The sequence below is a fragment of the Poromitra crassiceps genome, assembly GCF_964638095.1.
Source record: "Poromitra crassiceps genome assembly, chromosome: 2".
In the NCBI taxonomy this organism is placed as follows: Eukaryota; Metazoa; Chordata; class Actinopteri; order Beryciformes; family Melamphaidae; genus Poromitra; species Poromitra crassiceps.
This window is the reverse complement of record NC_139624.1, coordinates 102,116,555-102,142,069: the sequence shown is the minus strand read 5'-3', so window position 1 is coordinate 102,142,069 and position 25,515 is coordinate 102,116,555. Positions and strand designations below refer to the sequence as shown.

The 25,515-nt window shown below is 48.4% G+C and overlaps 1 protein-coding gene across 4 annotated transcripts in view; it reads right to left on the bottom strand.

Annotated features, from left to right (window-relative positions):
• Positions 1 to 25,515, bottom strand: part of LOC310772487 (partitioning defective 3 homolog) — a 660,426-nt gene that overhangs the window by 312,664 nt on the left and 322,247 nt on the right. For 2 of the 4 annotated variants that reach the window (XM_083632305.1, XM_083632307.1), the window contains exons 8-12: positions 20,355 to 20,480; positions 11,644 to 11,865; positions 11,045 to 11,238; positions 2,712 to 2,851; positions 1,797 to 1,925 (exon numbers count right to left, since the gene is read on the bottom strand). In XM_083632305.1, the coding sequence (XP_083488431.1) occupies positions 1,797 to 1,925; positions 2,712 to 2,851; positions 11,045 to 11,238; positions 11,644 to 11,865; positions 20,355 to 20,480 (811 nt within the window). The remainder of the gene's footprint in view (positions 1 to 1,796; positions 1,926 to 2,711; positions 2,852 to 11,044; positions 11,239 to 11,643; positions 11,866 to 20,354; positions 20,481 to 25,515) is intronic. The other 2 variants (XM_083632306.1, XM_083632308.1) reach the window with 1 other exon arrangement.

The following is a 25,515-nucleotide window of genomic DNA, read 5'->3' as shown; positions in this document are numbered from 1 at the left end:
GACTCCGCCCCTTTCCCCAAACACACTCCAGACTCCGCCCCTTTCCCCAAACACACTCCAGACTCCACCTTTCCCCAAACACACTCCAGACTCCACCTTTCCCCAAACACACTCCAGACTCCACCTTTCCCCAAACACACTCCAGACTCCACCTTTCCCCAAACACACTCCAGACTCCACCTTTCCCCAAACACACTCCAGACTCCACCTTTCCCCAAACACACTCCAGACTCCACCTTTCCCCAAACACACTCCAGACTCCACCCCTTTCCCCAAACACACTCCAGACTCCACCTTTCCCAAAACACACTCCAGACTCCACCCCTTTCCCCAAACACACTCCAGACTCCACCTTTCCCCAAACACACTCCAGACTCCACCCCTTTCCCCAAACACACTCCAGACTCCACCCCTTTCCCCAAACACACTCCAGACTCCACCTTTCCCCAAACACACTCCAGACTCCACCCCTTTCCCCAAACACACTCCAGACTCCACCCCTTTCCCCAAACACACTCCAGACTCCACCTTTCCCCAAACACACTCCAGACTCCACCCCTTTCCCCAAACACACTCCAGACTCCACCTTTCCCCAAACACACTCCAGACTCCACCCCTTTCCCCAAACACACTCCAGACTCCACCCCTTTCCCCAAACACACTCCAGACTCCACCCCTTTCCCCAAACACACTCCAGACTCCACCTTTCCCCAAACACACTCCAGACTCCACCTTTCCCCAAACACACTCCAGACTCCATGCAACCACACAGCAAAGAGCAGGGAGCAGGATGCAGGGAGCAGAGGGAGGAAAGAGACTTAAGGTAAGTGATGGATTTGATACTGTACATCAATGTGGCCTAATCCATAGCCTTTTCCTTTCATATCTGATTCTATATTTCACATTTGGTGACCTGTAACAACAGTGAGTTCAGTAAGTCACCTGTAACATGCTTGTGCAGTATGGGAGCTTGTTTAATATAATTATGATGAATAATAATGATGGCAGTATTATACACTGGAAACAGTGGCCATTTTAGCCAGTACATCTTAACAATTGAGTAAAAAAAGAAAAAGAAAAGCCAGATGGTGGCCGGCGGATACTGTAGCCTGCTATTTTTCTACTACACGCACAGAGAAGAGAAGGACATCTATCTTCTCCTCTTACTATTGGGAAGATGGCAAATAGGTGAAACTTTAAGGAAAATATGAATATTTTAAGACTCAACACAAGACTAAATTACTTGTTAAGATGGATAATTTCTGTGTGTGAGGGCCTTTCTGTGTGGAGTTTGCATGTTCTCCCCGTGCCCCCTGGGGGTTTCCTTCATATAGAAACCCCTCACCAAAAACATGCAATATCCTGGTCGCTGAAGTGGTGCCTCCTCTGGTCATTCTGGCCAGTTCGGAGGGAGGGGAACTGGTTGGAATAGCGTGATCCTCCCACGTGCTATGTCCTACCGGTGAAGCTTCCCCTGTCAGGTGAAAAGAAGCGGCTGGCTAACTGCCCATGTCTCGGAGGAAGCATGGAGCCAGTTTCGGCTCTCCCCAGATCGGCAGAGGGTGGAGCAGCAACCAGCATAAATAAATTAAAATGAGCACTAATGGGGGATCAAATGGGATTAAAAAAAAAGTCTGGGGAAGGGGGGGGCTTGTAGAGGGATACGAAATGAAGTGCAGATTGAGGCATGGCGTGACAATGAACTATCAAAGGCATATTCTATTGTCTCAATGGGATAACAATAGGAATGGTAATAATATTAAGTTATGAATATGAGGGACTGGCTGGGTACCCACCACTTCTCTGGGCAGCAGCGGATCCTCTTGGCGGATTACCAGCAGGCTCACGGTCCCTCCCATGGGTGTGGCCCGGAGCAGGGCGACCACCTCCTCCTGGGTCTTACCACTTAGGTCCACCCCGCTCACCTGCACACACAGGCAAAAACATAGTCCAAAGAGTCTTTAACAAGGGGGAAATGAATGCCCTCCATATAACCTTTCTGCAGATCGCAGACTGAGCCAATTTCAGCTGGATTTAAACATGTTATTTTCCCCCTGAAGTGAACAGTCGCTGATTTTCATGTCGGCCGGCGTGAGTGAGGTATGACCAAAATATTGCTCCAACTAACCGCTTTCCTTCAGCAATTACAAAAGCAGAGTTGAAGTGAAGTTGAAGTATAGCCATAGGGGAACATGCTGCATCTGACTCATTTCAACAAAAGCTCTCTGAGATTGAATTTGAGAACAAAGGCATTACTGTATCAGCATAAATGTCTCTGAAATAACAGGTCTCTATGTTTTGCGTAACACAGGAAGTTGTATAATGGTCAGGGCTGGACTGCAATGTAATTCTACCGGTGCAATGGCCGGTGGGCCGCTCACTAGTGGGCCGGTCAGGTTGGTGAAAAAGTATGTATTATGTATTTGAAAAAAAAAAAAAAAAAAAAAAAATTGGGGGGGAACTGAAATGTACGCAGGTCCGGGCCCGTGTGGCCCGGGCGGTTCCGCGACCCATGATTACACCTAAAACCCCTAGACTGGGTCATAACATGTGGCTTTATAAGTAAATCCCCAACCCGTGCGAGCGCGAGCTCGAAAAATTGGGCCGATTCGAAATTGTGGGCCTGTCTGACACATGGCAGGTAGCTTTTTTGGTCCCAGTCCAGCCCTGATAATGGTCGGAGGTTGTAAAAGAAGTGGTGTCCCATGCACCTCCTGCAGTCGATCGCCAGCCTTCAGTTGGCCATCTTGGATGGCAGCCCCTCGGGGGAGGATGTTTTTGACGTATATGGGAGCGCTGCCGCCGATAGGGACGTCTCTGGATGTGATGCTGAACCCCAGACCCTCTGGGCCTATGGAGAAAGAAACAAACAAAATAACGTTATCTGTAAGTGTAATGCAATACTTTATTCACCCACCTGTAGATCTTTTGTTCACTTGACCCTCCACAGTCAGAAGTCAAGTCTACATGACAGTAACCCTGGAGCTGGTAGGGAGTCAAGGTCTTGCTCAAGGACACCTCAGCAGGGAGGATGCTTGCCAATGCGGGTGTTTGAACCTTGGTAGTGCCGTTGAAGGATGGTCAGCCTACACTACTTGCTACAGTAGGCTACCGTACAGCCTTGTGGAACACTGAACCTGAAGCTCTCTGCTTCTGAGGAGAAAAATTAAATAATGTGCATATTTCCATTTGATAAAGCATTTCAGCAAACATACCTCCGATATGAGTTCATAAAAGTCAACCTACCAATATAGACTCCTCTGGGTAAACGTGACATCATTTTCTCGCTTTAATTTTGAAAACCTACTGTAATATAAAAGTCATACATTTAACACATACCTTATACAACAATGTGGCTATGATAATGTATTTTTTCTATATGCATATTTTCATCTGGATACATTTATCACAGAAAAGAATGAAAAACATTGTGTCAAAGTGAGATATTGCTTCTATTATGGCAAGAAACTACTGTAACTAGACGTGCCTCCATTTCTGAAAGCTGCTTGTCATTATGTGCCACTGTAACATGACTAACCACTATGTAGGCATTTTAAATGATGGTTTTTGGCTGTGTTCGGAACCTCCTATAGTTAATAAAAACATCCTTACTTCCAGCCAGACATTTTTCATCGGTTTGCCATCAGGGTGTGGCGCTCGCATCTCTAGGAAGTAAAAATGAAACATGGTCCCCAATTCTAAATATAAAGTTGATTCTATAAACCAAAATTGAGTGTTTATGATAAGTGCATGTGGACTGCAAAGCCGCTGTCGCAAGAGTAGGGCCGGATTAAAGACTGGTCACGGACCAGAATAAGCATGGATAAATGAATGATTATGATGCTCCAGAACACTGTTCAATAGGCTCTTTAAATGAATAGCATTACTTCTACTTCATAAAGATACATGTTTTCCAAATCATCCAGGACTAGTGCCATTTAGTAGACTTTTTGGATCAGAAACCCTTCAGACTTTGTGGCACAATTTAGCAAGTCTAGACAGTCTACAGTCTCCTATATGATATTGATATTGTAGTTAGGAGTTTGCATGATGGGGCATCCGGGTAGTGCAGCGGTAGATTACCTGCCTACCAACACGAAGGGTGGCAGGTTCAAGCCCCCGTGATACAGTACCTGCTACTTGGTCGGTGTCCATAGAGGCACAATTGGCCGTGTCTGTGGGTGGGAAGCCAAATTAAGGGTATGTGTCTTGGTCACTGCACTAGAGCCTCCTCTGGGCGGTTGAGGCGCCTGTTCGGGGGGGGAGGGGAACTGGGGGGAATAGCCTGATCCTCCCACACGCTACGTTCTGCCAGTGAAGGCCCTCGCTGACAGGTGAAAAGAAGCGGCTGGTGACTGCGACTGCACATGTATCAGAGGAAGCATGTGCTAGTGTACAAGTCACTGCACATGTATCAGAGGAAGCATGTGCTAGTGTACAAGTCACTGCACATGTATCAGAGGAAGCATGTGCTAGTGTACAAGTCGCCCCAGAGCGGCAGAGCGGGTGGAGCAACGACCGGGACAGCAGGGAGAATTGGCCGAGTACAATTGGGGAGAAAATGGGAGGGGGGGGAAGGAAAAAAAAATGTTTTGCATGATGATGAAAACTGATCTTAAATATAATCAGTGGACAAATGGATGCAAGCATGTCTGTCCATGCAAAGGGAATCCATAAAGTAAATAGTGGCTTCATTCATAAGACAGACTAGTAAGACAGTAAATCTTATATGCAAAATGTTTGAACCACACAGCATTTTTGTGTCTATTAACCAGCCATGATTCCTACTGAAGTCTCCTTGAGCGTGTACTTTTGCAAATGCATTTGATAATTTCATCTCATGGCAAGGCTAGACTCGACCGGTGAATCTGCGAAAACACTATACTATATTGAGGTATCAGCCACGCAAAGCTATTTGCTTTGGGTTTTAACAGTGACCTTTAAGGTTCATCAAATAAATATAAATTGCCGGTCTGAAGGAAATAGGCATATCATAATAACAACGGATAAATAAGAGGATCTCGGGCCTGACCTTTCCTGGTGACCAGACCTGGATTTGTCAAATAAAAGCAAGGAAAAGGCTTTTCAAATGTCAGCTGGGGAATGAGCTATACCAAATAAATTGTGTTTGTCAAGTTAAGCTTTGACGGCATATTTAACTAGAATTAACCACCTCACGGTTGTATGCCTCTGCCAACAAGTCAAGTTGCATTTTACATCCGTCGTTTACATCTGTCCAGAACCATAAAATATATACAGTGAAGACTTTGAAGTAATGTAATAAATGGTATTATTAAGTGTTGTTTTTCCCAAATGGAAGTGATCACTACAGTATATTGACATGTATGATACCAGTGAATAATTTCCATTGAGAAAGATGATTAGAAAGATGAAAGATTTTCACCATTGCATCTTGGTTATTTGGAGCCAGAAGTGACATGAATTTGGCTGCACGGCCTGCTATTGGTCCGTGATTGATGAGCTGTGCGATCACTGGACAGGGGACCTGTCAATCATGCCCCTAAATATAGTGTTTCTTTTATTGTCTATTGTACTCTAAATGGGACCATAATTTACAAAATTAACATCATGATGTATTTTTTTCTTCTGATTTTTCCCCATTTTCTCCCAATTATACTTGGCCAATTTATCCCCATGCTGCCCTATTGGCTGCCCTGGTCGCTGCTCCACCCTCTGCCGATCTGGGGAGAGCCGAGACTGTTGCCAGCTGCTTCTTTTCACCTGACAGGGGGAGCTTCACCAGTAGGACATAGCACGTGGGAGGATCATGCTATGAGTTGAGTTCCCTCCCCTTCCCTCCCCTGATGTGAAGCGCTTTGAGTGTCTTGAAAGACGCTATATAAATCCAATCACTTATTAATTATTATTCCCACCAGTTCCCTTCCACCCGGACCAGGCGCCCCGACCAACCAGAGGAGGCGCTATAGTGCAGCAACCAGGACACATACCCCCAATCCGGCTTCCCACCCTCAGGCACAGCCAATCGTGCCTGTATGGACGCCCGACCAAGCCGGAGGTAACACGTGGATACGAACCTGCGACCCTCGTGAATGTCCCGCTCCACTACCTGGATGCCCCAACATCATGATGTATTGAAGAAGACTTGAAACTAGCCATTGAGACCATAAACTCATCAAGTGAGAAGTAGGGTCATTTTCCCATTCACTTCCATGTAATTGGACTTCTTTTTGCAACCAGTAGCGCCATCCCCTGCAGGCCATTCGAAAGAATGCATGTTTAAGTTACTTCCACATTGGCTCCTCAAACAGAGCTATGAGCTAGCCCCTTGAGAATGACCCAAGATCATTTTCTCAGCTACAGTGGTAAGCAAAACATCATGATGTCACTGGGAAGTTGACCTTTGAACTTTTGGATATAAAATGTCATCAACTTCATAATTCTATCCTATTAGACATTGTGCAAAATGTCATCATCATCACCATGATTAGTGAATGAATTCTTGAGTTATGGCCAAAAATGTCACAGTGACCTTAACCTTTGACCACCAAGTTGTAATCAGTTCATCCTTGAATCCTAGTAGACGTTTGTGCTACTGTAGATGTAATGTAACTGTAACTGTAACAGATGTAATGTAACTGTAGATGTAATGAAATTCCCTCAAGGCGTTCCTGTGAGATATCGTGTTCACAAGAATAGGACGGACGGACGGACGGACGGACAACCCGAAAACATAACAGTCAGGGCTTAAAATTCACTTTGCAAACTAGGGGAGAATTCCCCCCTTATGTTCTTCAGATAGGGGGGATTTATAGATTTTGGGGGGGGATCTATAGACTTTGGGGCGAGACACTAACCCGAGTTCAACTATGTGTCTTACATAGGGCACCCAGGCACCATGGCAGTACACAAATTCCCAGTAAAAGTGCAAAATACTCAACTAAAAATAGACTCAGGTAGAAGTTGAAGTAGGGTTTCGCTTACTGTTACTTATCATGTGGACTCATCTAGTATGAAGGAAAACACAGGACTACTTTTCACAGCATTGTCAACTTCCTCCACAAGTGTACTTGCAATAACGGCATCATGCATTTCTGACAGACTCGTGTCATTAACATAGCTTCCATAACTTTCCTCATTCAGCTGTTTGAAAGCAGGACACTCCATCTCTTTCATGAATTTCACCAGATGAGAGAAATGTGCATTAACCAATTCATTTTGGGCTATAAAGTAGGCTGTTTTGAGAAGCCCCTTTGTGTCCTCTTCACACTGCAAATGAGCAACTTTAATAGCAGTAGCCATTGCATCATTGGCTGAATCTGCCTCACGTTTCCTTTTCACGGCTGCTTTATGATTAACGCCGTCTGAGTGGCGACTTAAAGTTGACGTTTTGTATCATCGGCTGGTGAAAGGCACAGCACCATGCATTTTACAAATTGAGCAGCTCATTTCACCCTCCTTATGCTCAAGCCATGGAAATAGTATGTGCAATTTCTCCTGAAACTTATCTTTAGGTTTGATCTTTTTCGTCTTTACATTATGGGTGCTGCGTGTCTCGGGTTCACTCTGGATCATCAACAACCTCGACATCACTGGCCCTCGGCATCGGGAGAATAAACGTTATTAATGTCATTGTCACTATCGATTTCTTCATCTTCAATAACGTGAACATCACTGACAATGACGTTACTCGGTGTTACGTTAACGTTACCACTAGAAGTGCCTTGTAGAGCTAGCGTGCTAATGTTTGTTGTCAACTGGCCAAGGAGGTGAAATTTGGTCCGCCCTGTAACGCGTCCGGCCAGTCGGTTAAATGCAGCAACGTTCCGCACAAACACAGATCGGTCCACACAAACCATTGTGGGATTACTCCCCCTTTATAAATTGAAAATATGCGGGAATTCTGAAAAATGTGCGGGATTCCCGCAATCCTGCGCCAAATTTTAAGAACATAAGGTGTTATGATAACACCTCCAGCCCCCGGCTGTTGCCGGGCGAGGCTTAAAAATGCAATAGCCCCCACTTCTGCATCAGGGATTCAGATGAGTCACTAAGAACGATATTCAGATATTGATTCCTCCGTGACGTGAGTGACCTAGCCGTCGGCGTTTCCAGCGATGTTATGTGATGACGCCGATTAGTATTCACATCGGAGAGGTTGCTCCTTTCACAAAGCTGTCAGCGCTTCTGATGGTTCATCATGACGTACTTCTGTCTGTCTGTCTGTCTGTCTGTCTGTCTGTCTGCCTGCCTGCCTGCCTGCCTGTCTGTCTGTCTGCCTGCCTGTCTGTCTGTCTGTCTGTCTGTCTGTCTGTCTGTCTGTCTGTCTGTCTGCCTGTCTGTCTGTCTGCCTGTCTGCCTGTCTGTCTGTCTGTCTGTCTGTCTGCCTGTCTGTCTGTCTGCCTGTCTGCCTGTCTGTCTCTCTGTCTGTCTGTCTGTCTGTCTGTCTGTCTGTCAGTCAAACTTGGCAGCTGAACAAGCTGCCAAGACAATCTGTTCCGTAGTTGCTCTACTTTGTGCTGGACAGAAGAACTAGCTGCTGTCTTACAGCCCTGGATAAGCTCTACTGCACGTCTGCACGATGCCCCTCTGCTTCTCTGCGCTTTCTTCCATGACCTCCATCCGAGGCCCACTCATCCCCCCTGGCCTACAAACAGCCTAATGAGCAGAATCAAACCCCAACATCCCATCATTATCGGCCTCCAATCAGCCAATTAGGAGAATGCATCTCTAAGAGCCTTGCAGTAATTAACCACTGACGTCTTTATTTGGGGTAATAGAAGAGCAGGATAAAAGTAATTGTATCCCTTTCTGGATTAGTTGGAATCCTGGCTCCAATAAGCCAATGAAAGCGCAAACATGAGGAAAGGCAGAGAGACACATTAGAATGGGACTGAATTGGGGTGCGTATGTGCATTATTTGATTATGGCACTCTTGTTAATTTGACATGCAGGATCTTCTCCTGCCACTCGGAACTCGGAGCCACTTAGGCCAATTCAGAGCAATTACAACAGTCGACCACAAAAGGTAAATGGCTGAAGGCTGTCTAAAAGTACATTAGGAGTAATAAAAGTCTCCTGGTCAAATGAATTCTCAAAATGGATTCCAGAGACATGTTTACCCCCTCCGCTCTCTCTCTCTCTCTCTGACTTTAGTGCGCTGCTACATTTCAATTCACACACATTAGCCCAATAATTCATCTCTGTTCGGATTTCACAAATGTCTTGAAAGAAGTTTACAAGCGAGCCACGTCCATTCTGGCGTTTAAATGATGAGCAATAATCAGAGAAATCCTTCATGACACTTGGGCAAGAAGATAGTTGGAGAATTATGAGTCGCGTCGCGTTCGAACACGAAGCGGTGTTTGGTCGTGAAAATAAACTACTGGCAGCGGTCGCTCACTGGAACTCCACCAATAGCCCTTTGGCTTGGTTTCACTCAAATGAGAGGGAGGCTTGTGCGCGGAGGAGGCAAAAAGGGGTCAACTTTATCACATTATGAGCCAATAGATTGAACAGCCGCACACTTTACAAGAGCTGTGAAATATGTGCGGCGCGCTCGGGGACCTTGGAGAAACATATTGCAGCAGCTTGTGACTGCGTTCCCTGAGAGCGCGTTGCATTTAGCCTGTGCCGCTGCCCTCACTTGCCACACTGTTCCCTCAAGGCTCACTGCGGAGGCCTTCGTGCCAACTTTCAGCAAAACATCTGCTCCCTCCCACAGAAACAGCAGAGAGAGGGAGAGAGAGAGAGAGAGAGAGAGAGAGAGACAGAGAGAGAGAGAGAGAGAGAGAGAGAGAGGTAGAGAGAGACAGAGAGACAGAGAGAGAGAGAGACAGAGAGACAGAGAGAGAGGGAGAGAGAGACAGAGAGAGAGAGAGAGAGAGAGAGAGAGAGAGAGAGCAGGCAAGTCACATCAGCTGGTTCATTTCACAAGCAAGTGTTTCACAACTTCAATTGACACAAATAGTGAAGTGATGAAGAAAGCGATGGAGCTTGGAAGTTCACCGGCCGCAACGGCTGGCTAAGATATACAACTCCTCCGCTATCAAGCGGCCGTCCAAGTCCACAAACAAACGGACCTGAGCTGAACGCGGGCTGATTGCGGTGTCCGATTCCCCAGACCACAAAGCTGGGTTGATGCCAAGTGCATCAAACCACAAACTTTGTTTTTTCCAGACGGATGCTTTTGGCCCATGCAATTAAACAAGGCCCAGAGCACGAACGTGTCACAGAAACATCGGAGTATTCCTCCAACATTTGTGTGACTGTGGCAATTTATCGCTGTCGAAGTATAATTGTGTCTTTACGGCTCACTCCTCCGCCTCTGTGCTCCCATGGAAATGAATGCAGGCCCGTGATAAGACAGCACTGTGTCCCCTTTCTCTTAACGAGCTGTGAGAAGGTTCATTAAATGACTGAGGGGTGACAGAGTGGAAAATAGGTGGCTGAGAGAGGGGGGGGCTGTTATTTGTGTACCTCCTCTCTCCCTTGAAGTGCCAACCATTTTATGACTGTCACTCACAAATCAGCGGCTTGATGAGCAAGATGATGAGGAAATTGCTTGTGTGTGTGTTTGTGTGTGTGTGTGTGTGTGTGTGTGTGTTTGTGTGTGTGTGTGTGTGTGTGTGTGTGTGTGTGTGTGTGTGTGTGTGTGTGTGTGTGTGTGTGTGTGTGTGTGTGTGTGTGTGTGTGTGTGTGTTAAAGGGTCCTCTCCTATCTTTGGAGAGCTGTTCAATGTGTAGTTAAATGGCAGGATGGAGCTGTCATACAGAAATTGATCCACACATGGCATCTGGCCTACAGTGAACCTACTGTCCAGTGATAACAGCGGATACTGATGCTGTAATTATGCTGTAATACAAGTTTACGAAATGATACGAGTAAGAAGAGTCTGTGAATCCTGTGTGAAATGTGTACGACTATTTCCCATCGCAGCCACGCGTCGAAGCCAACCATGCCGTATTTCCATCACTACCGACTTCCAACATCGGGCATCAAAGCCACATCAAGTCACATATCCTCACTGTTAACACCATGGATTCCTTTGGCTGTGGGACCGTACCTTTCTTTAGCTGAATGTTGAGTCTGCGGCCCGTCTTCTTGAAGTAGGAGCTGGCGGCGGGGTTTGCGCTGACCCTGCGCTGCAGGGAGGGAGAGAGGGCCGACTGGGTCCTGGAGACCGTGGCGGGGGGTAACGCGGTGTAGCGTCGGCTCGGCTCCGGGGTACTGCCTCCCAGAGGGGGATCCAGGTGACTGCTGACAGAGGGCAAAGGTCAAGGTCCCAGTTATTTTCCACCAACCCAAATAAACCATTTGTAACGGGGGGGAAAAGGTGGAAAGGAAAACCACAGTGCAAGCTTACTTTAGTCAGTGACAAAAAATGCACTATTGTGCCTTCCGTGTAAATACCCAGCGAGCATTTCACAGACAGCGATGTGCAAGAGGTGGCCAAGTTCAACATTAACCCCAAAGTGCATAAACCTTTCCAAATAGGACATTACGGCACGGTTTGGCACGGTATTTACACGGGTTCTCAACGTCGGTGCAGGCCGCTTGTATCAACATCTACTCAACCTCAGAGTGTTCGCTGGGCAGGAAACACCTACAAAGGCACACCGCCATATGTAACCCTCACCGCACAAACAACAAAGCCAAACCCACTTGTGGTTGAGGCCAGGGTGGGGCCCGGTCTGGGACGTTAGACTGGAGCGGTCCCCCGGCTGCTGGGCTGGCTGGTCCTGGCTGAAGCGGACTCTGTTGGGCTGCGGCGGGCTCAGCTCGCTCTGAGCCAACAGCAGCTCGTACTGGTTCTTGATGGCCGCCGGGACCACGTGGAAGAGGATGGCTGGCGAGCGCATGGCCTGCCGGAACATGTTCTGGGCTCTGGGAGGCAGAGAGAAGAGAGGGGAGGGCGGTGGAGGTCACGATAAGAGATAGAAATACAATGATGTACGATCACAGCATGGGCAGATATAGGAGGATATGTGAGGCTATGAAGTATGTTGAGAGGAGAGAGGGGGCGATAGGGAGGGAGTTGAGAGGAGAGAGGGGGCGATAGGGAGGGAGTTGAGAGGAGAGAGGGGGCGATAGGGAGGGAGTTGAGAGGAGAGAGGGGGCGATAGGGAGGGAGTTGAGAGGAGAGAGGGGTCAATAGGGAGCGAGTTGAGAGGAGAGAGGGGGCGATAGGGAGGGAGTTGAGAGGAGAGAGGGGGCGATAGGGAGGGAGTTGAGAGGAGAGAGGGGGCGATAGGGAGGGAGTTGAGAGGAGAGAGGGGGCGATAGGGAGGGAGTTGAGAAGAGAGAGGGGGCGATAGGGAGGGAGTTGAGAGGAGAGAGGGGGCGATAGGGAGGGAGTTGAGAGGAGAGAGGGGGCGATAGGGAGGGAGTTGAGAGGAGAGAGGGGTCGATAGGGAGGGAGTTGAGAGGAGAGAGGGGTCGATAGGGAGCGAGTTGAGAGGAGAGAGGGGGCGATAGGGAGGGAGTTGAGAGGAGAGAGGGGGCGATAGGGAGGGAGTTGAGAGGAGAGAGGGGGCGATAGGGAGGGAGTTGAGAGGAGAGAGGGGGCGATAGGGAGGGAGTTGAGAGGAGAGAGGGGGCGATAGGGAGGGAGTTGAGAGGAGAGAGGGGGCGATAGGGAGGGAGTTGAGAGGAGAGAGGGGGCGATAGGGAGGGAGTTGAGAGGAGAGAGGGGGCGATAGGGAGGGAGTTGAGAGGAGAGAGGGGGCGATAGGGAGGGAGTTGAGAGGAGAGAGGGGGCGATAGGGAGGGAGTTGAGAGGAGAGAGGGGGCGATAGGGAGGGAGTTGAGAGGAGAGAGGGGGCGATAGGGAGGGAGTTGAGAGGAGAGAGGGGGCGATAGGGAGGGAGTTGAGAGGAGAGAGGGGGCGATAGGGAGGGAGTTGAGAGGAGAGAGGGGGCGATAGGGAGGGAGTTGAGAGGAGAGAGGGGGCGATAGGGAGGGAGTTGAGAGGAGAGAGGGGGCGATAGGGAGGGAGTTGAGAGGAGAGAGGGGGCGATAGGGAGGGAGTTGAGAGGAGAGAGGGGGCGATAGGGAGGGAGTTGAGAGGAGAGAGGGGGTGATAGGGAGCGAGTTGAGAGGAGAGAGGGGGTGATAGGGAGCGAGTTGAGAGGAGAGAGGGGGTGATAGGGAGGGAGTTGAGAGGAGAGAGGGGGTGATAGGGAGGGAGTTGAGAGGAGAGAGGGGGTAATAGGGAGGGAGTTGAGAGGAGAGAGGGGGTAATAGGGAGGGAGTTGAGAGGAGAGAGGGGGTGATAGGGAGGGAGTTGAGAGGAGAGAGGGGGTGATAGGGAGGGAGTTGAGAGGAGAGAGGGGGTGATAGGGAGGGAGTTGAGAGGAGAGAGGGGGTGATAGGGAGGGAGTTGAGGGGAGAGAGGGGGCGATAGGGAGGGAGTTGAGAGGAGAGAGGGGGTGATAGGGAGGGAGTTGAGAGGAGAGAGGGGGCGATAGGGAGGGAGTTGAGAGGAGAGAGGGGGTGATAGGGAGGGAGTTGAGAGGAGAGAGGGGGTGATAGGGAGGGAGTTGAGAGGAGAGAGGGGGTGATAGGGAGGGAGTTGAGAGGAGAGAGGGGGCGATAGGGAGGGAGTTGAGAGGAGAGAGGGGGCGATAGGGAGGGAGTTGAGAGGAGAGAGGGGGTGATAGGGAGGGAGTTGAGGGGAGAGAGGGGGCGATAGGGAGGGAGTTGAGAGGAGAGAGGGGGTGATAGGGAGGGAGTTGAGAGGAGAGAGGGGGCGATAGGGAGGGAGTTGAGAGGAGAGAGGGGGTGATAGGGAGGGAGTTGAGAGGAGAGAGGGGGTGATAGGGAGGGAGTTGAGAGGAGAGAGGGGGTGATAGGGAGGGAGTTGAGAGGAGAGAGGGGGCGATAGGGAGGGAGTTGAGAGGAGAGAGGGGGCGATAGGGAGGGAGTTGAGGAGGTTAACACGGCTAATCGCAGGACTAATCACAGCAGAGCGCTAAAGGACAGAAATGACATTATCTATTATTACCAGCATCAAGAAAAGAGAGAGAGAGAGATACAATGGTGAGTCAGTGGTGAGACTTTCTGTGTTTTGTTAGCAGTATGCCACTGAAATGTATATTGAGGATCTATCTACACTAGGATAGTGATGTGTGTGTGTGTGTGTGTGTGTGTGTGTGTGTGTTAGAGAGCTGCAAACCCGAGGGTACCCTCGCGGGCCCCTCGGGCCTGCCAATACGGGCCAAGGCCGGGCTCGTTTTTTCTTTTTTTTTAATTAATAGGTCCGGGCCGGGCCGGGGTCGGGCCGTTTTTCAATAATTAAATAAAATAACGTTGTATTACTCGCTTGATTTTACACAGCAGAGCAGTCAGACAAAGAGGAGGAGCGCACACTGCACAGACACTCGCCTAGCCACAGCCACACACACACAGACACACACACCCTCACCGTGACGTTAGTCTGCCACTCCAGTCCACAATCCACCGTTCAGTCAGCATGCTGTCAGCGTAAAAAACAACAACAAAACAAGCCGCGTGTGTCCGTGTCCGTGTCGTGAGAGAGAAATAAGATCGATGGACATAAAACAAAGTTTGCGAGGGGAGAGTTAAACAGTCCCCACTGCAGTAGGGAAAGCTCATTTCAACCTGTTCAAAACGAACCCATCTACCATACATTGTGAGGACACTAATGTGACGTTATTCAATGCAGCTATAAACGGTAAGTCTGCTGTTTTAATTTCGATATATGCTTGAGTGACATAATGTTTCAGTTTGTGGGCATTGTTGCTGTTGGCAATTAAACGATCTAACGTGCTCTTTCTCGAGACAATATGTGTGGATTTTGATGGCCACGGTAGCGTGTGTGAGAGGGGGAGAGAGAGACAGAGAGAAAGCTGCAGTGTTTGTCTTTAGGCAACACAGTCTAGCAACGTTTTGGACCAACGAGTTCAGCGGCATGCACAGAGAGGGAGAGAGAGATGTGTCGTCATATCGTGATATTGATGTCGGGCCTCGCAACGGGCTCGGGCCAATTAATTTCATGACTCATCCAGGCCGGGTCGGGCACGGGCCTGCATGTCACGGGCCGGGGAGGGCTCGGGCCTAGATTTCAGGCCCGCGCAGCTCTCTAGTGTGTGTGTGGGGCGGGGGGGGGTAATAGCGGAGTGGACACGAGGCAACTATACAATCAGTACAGAGATGATGAGTCATGTAGCAGGGAGGCTTTCCGGACGGCGTTGTTCCAAAGGAAGCAGACAGACTTCATTTCTTAACCTAACTTAAAAATCCAAAACACACAGCGAGCCTCGCACAAGTTTCTGGGCCAAATACGCCGAGACAAGAGCTCGACATCATTCCCAGACAACGAGAATTGTTTGGTCTGGTTTCGCCGGCCGCACTTAGCATATAGATAGGCTGGCCCCCGGAGCGAGCCGATGAGGGGCCACGGGCGCAGCGGGATTCTGGATTCCAACAATCCCACCTCCTTGTTCCCAGACTCCCATTACCAGGCCAGCGACACCACGCTGATCCTATCCCAATGACTTATTAACATCCACTAAGCTGCATCCAGCACAATGCACGCCACTTCACTGTGCTGTCACAGAGGTATACACTATATAAGCCACCATCAGGCACTTCTATGGCATCCAGTCTCTCTTGTCCTTATTCTTATGGTAATTTATGAAAAAATCACTGACACAGACGCGCTGTGGGGTGATGACTGAGTAAGTGTGTGTCTGTGTGTGTGTGTGTGTGTGTGTGTGTGTGTGTGTGTGTGTTTGCGCGCGCGTGCGCGTGCACGTGCACGCATAATATACAGTGCCATCACTCCAGTAATCAGGCACCACGCGGGTCTGATTGAATAATAAATTACCCCATCAATGCATCATTACATTCAGTTAGATTAAGCGCCTCAAAATATTTACCCATGCAAAACAATCCAAGGAGATTAGACTATCACTTTAAATTGACGCGCGGCGCGGCGCACAATCAAGAGGAGAGGGGAAAGAAGGAGAGCTTATTTTCATGCAGAGTAACAGCCATCGCATGCATTTGAATGCCGGTGAGGAGTGTGCGTGTGTTGCAGAACGCTGCTGGGAAACATCACTCCCTGGTGGATTTGGTTTGTAAGCCTCTTTCACACTAGAAGAGGTCTGGAAGGTAGCTGGGATGTTTACTAATGACAATAGTATCATTTGACACAAGAAAACTAACGCCTCAGTGGCTCTGCAAAGCCTGATGAAAGCATTAGCATAATGTGGCGAGGTGATAGTTTTACATGCTGATGGGAATACTTTTGTTAGCTTCGCCAAAGTTGAGACTTTGTTTGGCGTTCTTTCTTTTTGTATCACGTTGGTTTTTTTTTTCAGATCCCCACCCCCTGTTTTTTCTCCCCAATTGTAATTGGCCAATTCCCTGTCCTGGTCGTTGCTCCACCCCCTCTGCCGATCTGGGGAGTCGTAGACTAGCACATGCTTCCGCCGATACATGTGCAGTCGCCGGCCACTTCTTTGCACCTGACAGCGAGGAGTTTCACTGGAGTCACACACCTTTTCCCCCCCAGTTCCCTTTCCCCCGAACAGGTGCCCCGACCGACCAGAGGAGGCACTAGTGCAGCGACCATACCCTTAATCCGGCTTCCCACCCGCAGACACAGCCAATTGTGCCTGTATCGACGCCCGACCAAGCCACAGGTAACACGGGGGTTTGAACCCACGATCCTCGTGTTGATTGGCAGGGAATGTACCGCTGCACTCCCCGGACGCCCCTGACAGTACTTTTAAAGGCAAACGGGGTTCCAGACTTACTGTAGTTACTACTACTACTACTACTACTACTACTACTACGCTTCTGCCACTCATCCAGCAGGGTGGCTGTAAGCCCAGTGGCTCCAGACGACTACATCCAGCCCAGTATGACCACAGGCTGGGCCTTCGTTAGCAGCAGCAACCCAGGCTATTTGTTCCAGTGGAGGAGTGGATGATAAGGGAGAGAGCCAGTCCACCTCCAGGAGAAGCAATCTATTTCTCATGCCTGGCACACACACAAGGGTGTAGATAAGACTTTATAGCTCAGTGTCATGTGTGTGTGTGTGTGTGTGTGTGTGTGTGTGTGTGTGTGTGTGTGTGTGTGTGTGTGTGCGCGTGTGTGTGTGTGTGTGTGTGTGTGTGTGTGTGTGTGTGTGTGTGTGTGCACGTGTGTGTGTGTGTGTGTGTGTGTGTGTGTGTGTGTGTGTGTGTGCGCGTGTGTGTGTGGTTCCATGCCATGCATGTGCAAGCATCTGTGGCCAGCGTGCACGTGGTCAGGCTTATGTGTGTGTGTGTGTGTGTGTGTGTGTGTGTGTGTGTGTGTGTGTGTGTGAGAGAGACAGAGAGAGAGAGAGAGAGAGAGAGGGAGGGAGAGAGAAGAGTGGCTTTGGGTAAACGTGGGGAAAATTCCCTGGCTTATATCTTCATTCCACTTTAGGAAATGAAGGGGAGCAATGAATCAATAGAAATGAATGGGGAGAGGCACGTGGGTGGTTTTGGATCAGAGGGCGACGTGGCGGTGAAGGACTGCAGGTCAGGGAGAACTATGACAGGGAGGCCAGCGCACCGCTCATATTTCTATTGGACTGTGAGGAACGCATGGCTGTCGCGTCTCGCCGCAGTTTGGGCTCCACTTGTCCACTTGTCAGCTCCACATTGCTCTTTGTGTAACTCGTATCTCATACTGGACCACTGCTGGGGCGAGTTGTTCTGGAGGAGAATGTGTGACTGAGTTTGTGTACATGAAGGGACGGCATATGCGGCATGATATTCCCTGCAGCTGGCAAGAGGAGGAGATATCGAAATTATTTGAGAATTTGCTGGCAGTAGGATTTGCTGGCAGTAGGAACTGCTAAAGAATTCAAGTCATCGATGCGGTGTCAAATATTGTAGCATGGAAATGAGGAGGTTAGGTAAGTAAGGGTTAATGTACGACGAGGTGTACATTATCACTTTTTAAGGGACGACGCGAGAGGCGTGAACCGTCCGAGGCGAAGCCGAGGATGGTTGCCTCCGCGAAGTCCCTTAAAAAGTGATAATGTACACCTCGAAGTGCATTAACCCGCTTATACCATGGTCACTTGCCAACAAAACAATAAGACCAGTCATTTATATTTCCATGTGTAATAAATAAAGCAATCTAAATGGCTAAATGTCTGTTATTCATACTGTAAATCAGTCTTCCACGAAATAAAATAGTCCCTCCCACTATTCCACCACCCTCCGTTTTAAAGCCGACTCAAACGTTAACTTTATCACAGGAATGCGGGTTTAACGATGTTTTGCGTTCTACATTAAATGAAGACATTACCGTTTGGCAGCTTGCTTTATTTTGTATGATAGATACGTATTGGCCAAGTATATTAACATTTAAGAGCGATCGAGTTTCAGGAAGTAACACAGAGCAGCGGGGGCTGTATGTGGTGACATGCAGAGAGAACTCTCTGCGTTAACGTCTGCGGGTCTTATAAGACGTAAATGGCGCGAGGCAGGAGTAGAGTGAAAACTATCTGCTTTCAGTATGTTGGAGTCCAGGTATGTTTTGTACAAGGACGTCTCTCAGTGTGTTGCTGTTAACTGCCCATTGCGTTGTTTTCTTTTTGTTGATCTCGTCTTTTTCCTCTTTGACTTGATTTGTGCATAGCGGGTGGACCCCTTGATTTGTATCAGTGATAAGAGGCAGCGCGCGCTCTCCCAGAGCGCCTGGCTGCTGGTTGCTGCAAGTTGTAAACAGGAGGTTTGACAGTTGACAGCTGAGAGCCCGGTTTCTGTCAGCTGACCAGAACAGAGCCGGCTTCTCTCAGGAGAGGGAATCTCCGAAACGAAAATTCTCTCTCTCTCTCTCTCTCTCTCTCTCTCTCTCTCTCTCTCTCTCTCTCTCTCTCTCTCTCTCTCTCTCTCTCTCTCTCTCTCTCTCTCTCTCTCTCTCTCTCTCTCTCTCTCTCTCTCTCTCTCTGTGTCAAAGGCCGGGCTCGCCCCCGCTCGTGCACGAGCGAGGGAAATCTCCTCTTTCTCGCCGAGAAGAGCCTGATGACGCGAGGTTAAAAAATCTCCGAAACGAAAATCAAAATTGTAAATAAGAGTTATTTTTGATAAACTGAGCACACAGGGGTGATTTAAATACTTACTTTGACCGACTAAATTTTTTTCTCAAGTTCCAAAATTGTCATATTAACCCTTAACGGGGGTATAGAGCTCAAACTGCTCTCCTGATAACACTGATGAAACTATGGCGCATTGATATGAACGGTGAACAGACCATTTAGCTAGGTGTCCATTATCACTGTACAATATCACTTTTTAATGGACACCTTGCAGCCAATCAGAATCGAGTATTTACCCAGACCATGGTATAAGTAAGGGTTAATGTACGACGAGGTGTACATTATCACTTTTTAAGGGACGACGCGGAGGCGTGAACCGTCCGAGGCGAAGCCGAGGATGGTTTGCCTCCGCGAAGTCCCTTAAAAAGTGATAATGTACACCTCGAAGTGCATTAACCCGCTTATACCATGGTCACTTGCCAACAAAACAATAAGACCAGTCATTTATATTTCCATGTGTAATAAATAAAGCAATCTAAATGGCTAAATGTCTGTTATTCATACTGTAAATCAGTCTTCCACAAAATAAAATAGTCCCTCCCACCTGCACCACCCTCCGTTTTAAAGCCGACTCAAACGTTAACTTTATCACAGGAATGCAGGTTTAACGATGTTTTGCGTTCTACATTAAATGAAGACATTACCGTTTGGCTGCTTGCTTTATTTTGTATGATAGATACGTATTGGCCAAGTATATTAACATTTAAGAGCGAAGAGTTTCAGGAAGTCAAACAGTGCAGCGGGGGCTCGCACTGCGTGTGCTGTATGTGGTGAAATGCATCTCTCTCTCTCTCTCTCTCTCTCTCTCTCTCTCTCTCTCTCTCTCTCTCTCTCTCTCTCTCTCTCTCTCTCTCTCTCTCTCTCTGCACGAGCCGAGGGAAATCTTGTCGCCGAGAAGAGCCTGGTGACGCGAGGTTAAAAATCTCCGAAACGAAAATCAAAATTGTAAATAAGAGTTATTTTTGATAAACTGAGCACACAGGGGTGATTTAAATAGTTACTTTGACCGACTCAATTTTTTTCTCAAGTTGCAAAAGTACCTTATTAACCCTTAACGGGGTTAAAAAACTCAAACTGCTCTCTTGATAACACTGTTGAAACTATGGCGCATTGATATGAATGGTGAACAGACCATTTAGCTAGGTGTCCATTATCACTGTACAATATCACTTTTTAATGGACACCTTGCAGCCAATCAGAATCGAGTATTCACTCAGACCATGGTATAAGCAGTGATAGGATAGTGTCGTCAGTGGAGGGAGCTTACTGTTCGAAGCGCAGGTTGCGTATGTCTCCCTGATTGATCTTGATGATACAGTCGTTCTCCTGGAACAGGCCCTCCTGCTCGGCCTTGCCCCCCTGCTCCAGACGCTTCACCAGCAAGCCCAGAGTCCTGGAGACACACAGGTTACACATCAAGCACCTTCTTTACATTCAAACACACTGTACTCACCACACACATTAAAGCTACATTATAAAACGGCTCTCTCAAATCAAGCAATCTGGTTCACAGCCATTGTATAATTCCAGTAACCGAGTTCAATAACCCATGGCCATGGGTTATTGGTTGCCATGGCAACTCTCTTACTAAGAGAGTAATAATAAGGCTTACCTCAAATGACAACGTAGAAAAAAAAATGGCGGAGACAGCTGTCAGATCCTTGTGAATCGATCTTCGCTTATAACTTTACTAATACTTCGCAGAAAATGATGTTTTGTACAAGAATAGATGCGGGCTAATGTCTTCTTTGCAAAAGAAAGGCTGTTAACCCCGCATTTAACCCCGCATTTAACCCCGTAATGTTAGTTGGTGTCGGGGTTTGCAGAAAGCATTCAGCTTCTCAGCAAGCGCTGAGAATGCAATGCTGCGCTGGAGCTGCCTGTCGGGGTTTTCAGAAAGCTCTCAGCTACTCAGCAAGCGCCAGGATTGGCCAATGTCAACTTCAGTCTCCAGATCGATCCAATCAAATCACCCGCATGTTCTTGCGGTCCCGCCTTACAGTAGTGTTTCAACTGACTCTATCAGAATGACATGCCAGTCGGAGTCGGACTTATAGTATTATTATTATTATTATATTATCATACTTGGAAACCGTTTTATAAAAGCAATATAGCACTCGAGCTGCGTGTGTTGTGGAATATATCCCCCTGCTCAGCAGTTATCCCACTCGGCCTGCGGCCTCGTGGGATAACAGCTGATCAGGGGGATATATTCTTCACAACACACTGGCTCTCATGCTATATTGCTTAATTATACTGCACAACTTTTACATACAAATCAACATCTGGTGCATTCATTGCACTCTCTGTATTTCTCAGTACAGATGAGTTGTAAATCTGGTGTCTCCGGTGACATTCCCAACCCCTTTATATTTATATATATTTTTAAACTATAAGCCGGTCTGAATCAAACAACCAATCAGGGTTAGCTAGATTGTAACTAGCCAATCACAGCACGGGGTCACCCAGGTTCTAATCTCTGCTATGTTGCTATGGTTATGCATTGTGTATACATTCCATGTGGTATGTTCAAAAGTTGTGCACTATAGCTTTAACACACAATCATATGAGTATTGTTCCCCTGCATCCGTATGCGGCGCATGAAGGTCTAGAAAATAAGGTAATGTTAACAGGAGGGCGGGGTTTTAAAGTGAGGGTTAACGACAATAATTAGAATTATATAACAACTATACTAACTCTTTATATGTGAGGAGATGACTGGCGAAAAAAATCATCTTGGTGTCTCCAGTACAGTAGATAGATAGTTCAGAACACTTCAGCTTACAGTATGATAATTGTAGGTGACTGATAAGCATTATCCAAAGTATGGAGATAAACCTTCTAGTAATCCAACGTTGGTATTGTTTTTCATTCTTCGTCTGTAGATTGATAACTTCTGACAACAAAATCTCAATTGCAAAATCTCACTGGCTAACTTTGCTCAATTCCTGTGTAAACAAAACAACTTGTGCTCCAAGTCTTGCAGGACAAGAGATCTCCTGCTATTGGAATTGCATTGTTTTTGTTGAATCTTATCTAGTCTATTTTACCAATCCCCTACAGAGGCCTGGCAGCTAGGTTTAGATGTTTCATTAAAATAAGTACCCATCCAGTGTTAGAGTTGCTACAAGTTCTCAATCTCTCACTTTTCGGATAATGTCATTCGCCTAAAGTGACTGAACATACAGTCACTTTACAGAAATGGCATTACAGAAATGCGCAGAGCTATCTGCCAGAGACAGAGAGATCATTTCAGTTCCAGGCCGTTCTCGTCAGATATTGGGAGACGGGATGCCAAACTCCCAAACAGCCAGTGTAGTCCTTTAAGGGAACTGCTACCACACTGTCACCAAAAGTTAACTTGCCAAACTGTAAGCTCAGATAAAGAACTGCTTTTTTCCCCGTGGCCCGGAGCAGCACTGTGTTGCTAACAACAATATTAAGCTGCTGCCTATCTTTCTGTCTTCCTCTCTGTCTGTCTGTCTGTCTGTCTGTCTGTCTGTCTGTCTGTCCGTCTGTCCGTCTGCTGTCTGTGTGTCTGTCTGTGGGCAGGTCTGTGAGACTGACAGGGCCGGCCGGCTGAGGTAATCCAGATCTTCAGTTAAGTGCTCATCTTATGGCTTCAGAGCAGACATTGCAGTTGCCTTCGCCGGGGCTTAAGACGAGCGCCAGCAGCACTGTAATAAAAGCCAAGCGGTTCTGCAGCAATGCCATCTCAGCAGCAATGCCATCTCAGAAATCCCTTCAGAAAAAGGCAACCTTTACCTTCAAATGCCGCCCTTCAGCCCTCCCTCCTCTAAATAAATACATCAGAGAGCTCCTTGGGGCTTTAGAGGATAACCGCATGCAAAGAGATCTGATGCGTGCTCGCACAGCACAACTACAAACTCCATCCGTCTCCATGGCACCAGATGCCTGAGGTAGCAGGTAGAGTAGACTGAGCGCGTGCCTGAGGTAGCAGGTAGAGTTGATGTCTCTATGGCACCAGATGCCTGAGGTAGCAGGTAGAGTTGGTGTCTCTATGGCACCAGATGCCTGAGGTAGCAAGTAGAGTTGATGTCTCTATGGCACCAGATGCCTGAGGTAGCAAGTAGAGTTGACGTCTCTATGGCACCAGATGCCTGAGGTAGCAAGTAGAGTTGACGTCTCTATGGCACCAGATGCCTGAGGTAGCAAGTAGAGTTAATGTCTCTATGGCACCAGATGCCTGAGGTAGCAAGTAGAGTTGATGTCTCTATGGCACCAGATGCCTGAGGTAGCAAGTAGAGTTGATGTCTCTATGGCACCAGATGCCTGAGGTAGCAAGTAGAGTTGACGTCTCTATGGCACCAGATGCCTGAGGTAGCAAGTAGAGTTGACGTCTCTATGGCACCAGATGCCTGAGGTAGCAAGTAGAGTTGATGTCTCTATGGCACCAGATGCCTGAGGTAGCAAGTAGAGTTAATGTCTCTATGGCACCAGATGCCTGAGGTAGCAAGTAGAGTTGATGTCTCTATGGCACCAGATGCCCGAGGTAGCAAGTAGAGTTGATGTCTCTATGGCACCAGATGCCTGAGGTAGCAAGTAGAGTTAATGTCTCTATGGCACCAGATGCCTGAGGTAGCAAGTAGAGTTGATGTCTCTATGGCACCAGATGCCTGAGGTAGCAAGTAGAGTTGATGTCTCTATGGCACCAGATGCCCGAGGTAGCAAGTAGAGTTGATGTCTCTATGGCACCAGATGCCCGAGGTAGCAAGTAGAGTTGATGTCTCTATGGCACCAGATGCCCGAGGTAGCAAGTAGAGTTGATGTCTCTATGGCACCAGATGCCTGAGGTAGCAGGTAGAGTTGATGTCTCTATGGCACCAGATGCCTGAGGTAGCAGGTAGAGTAGACTGAGCGAGTGCCTGAGGTAGCAGGTAGAGTAGACTGAGCGAGTGCCTGAGGTAGCAGGTAGAGTAGACTGAGCGAGTGCCTGAGGTAGCAGGTGGAGTAGACTGAGCGAGTGCAGACTTTTGGTGTCCTTGCATAAACTGCTGGAAAGTTTTGAGGCCAACTTTCGGGTAAATAATAAAAATCATGAAATGCATCAGAGCAAAAACTAGCAAGAAGCCGACGTACGACACGTATCAAATTACATTGCAATTGGTACTTTATCAGTGGCAAGGACATAAGCCGCCTGTTGCACACAATTTCCAGTTACTTCCTATCGTTTCGCTGAATACATACACAAAACAAATTAACAGGGTGACTGTTTTCTGCAAACACCAAGGGCAGATTCACACAGCTGTTTAGCATTTCAGCCAAACAGAGCCACGCACGTCAGATCACTGCTCTAATTGGCTGCATAATGTGGAGCTCCACGCTCCCACCCACCTCCACGCCCACACCACGCTCACCTCCCGCTCACACCCACCTCCACGCTCACACCCACCTCCACGCTCACACCCACCTCCACGCTCACACCCACCTCCACGCCACCTCCACGCTCACACCACGCTCACACCCACCTCCACGCTCACACCCACCTCCACACCACGCTCACACCCACCTCCACGCTCACACCCACCTCCACGCTCACACCACGCTCACACCCACCTCCACGCTCACACCCACCTCCACGCTCACACCCACCTCCATGCTCACACCACACTCACACCCACCTCCACGCTCACACCACACTCACACCCACCTCCACGCTCCCACCCACCTCCATGCACACACCCACCTCCAAGCTCACACCACGCTCACACCACGCACACACCCACCTCCACGGTCACACCCACCTCCATGCTCACACCACACTCACACCCACCTCCACGCTCACACCACACTCACACCCACCTCCACGCTCATACCACGCTCCCACCCACCTCCATGCACACACCCACCTCCAAGCTCACACCCACCTCCACGCTCACACCACACTCACACCCACCTCCAAGCTCACACCACGCTCACTCCCACCTCCACGCTCACACCACACTCACACCCACCTCCACGCTCACACCACACTCACACCCACCTCCACGCTCACACCACACTCACACCCACCTCCACGCTCACACCACACTCACACCCACCTCCACGCTCACACCACACTCACACCCACCTCCACACTCACATCACGCTCACACCCACCTCCATGCTCACACCCACGCCACTCATCTGGGCTCCTCAATGGGGGCAAATGGCTCAGCACTAAGTTGGAATTAAAGAACACAAAAGGCCTCTCTCTCACTCTCTGTGTCTGTGCCGGCCTTGCCAGGTCAGCTTAAGTATGTTAGACAGAGAGTAATTGTGGGCAGTGTGGTACCGGACATGATTGTAGTTTATCTCCATAAGTGTTGACAGCTTGAAAACAAAGTATTGTGCCTGAAGATTACAGCTCGGACAAAGTCTAATGACTTCCGATCCTGAGCCGGAGCCGAGACAGCAGATAGAGAGAG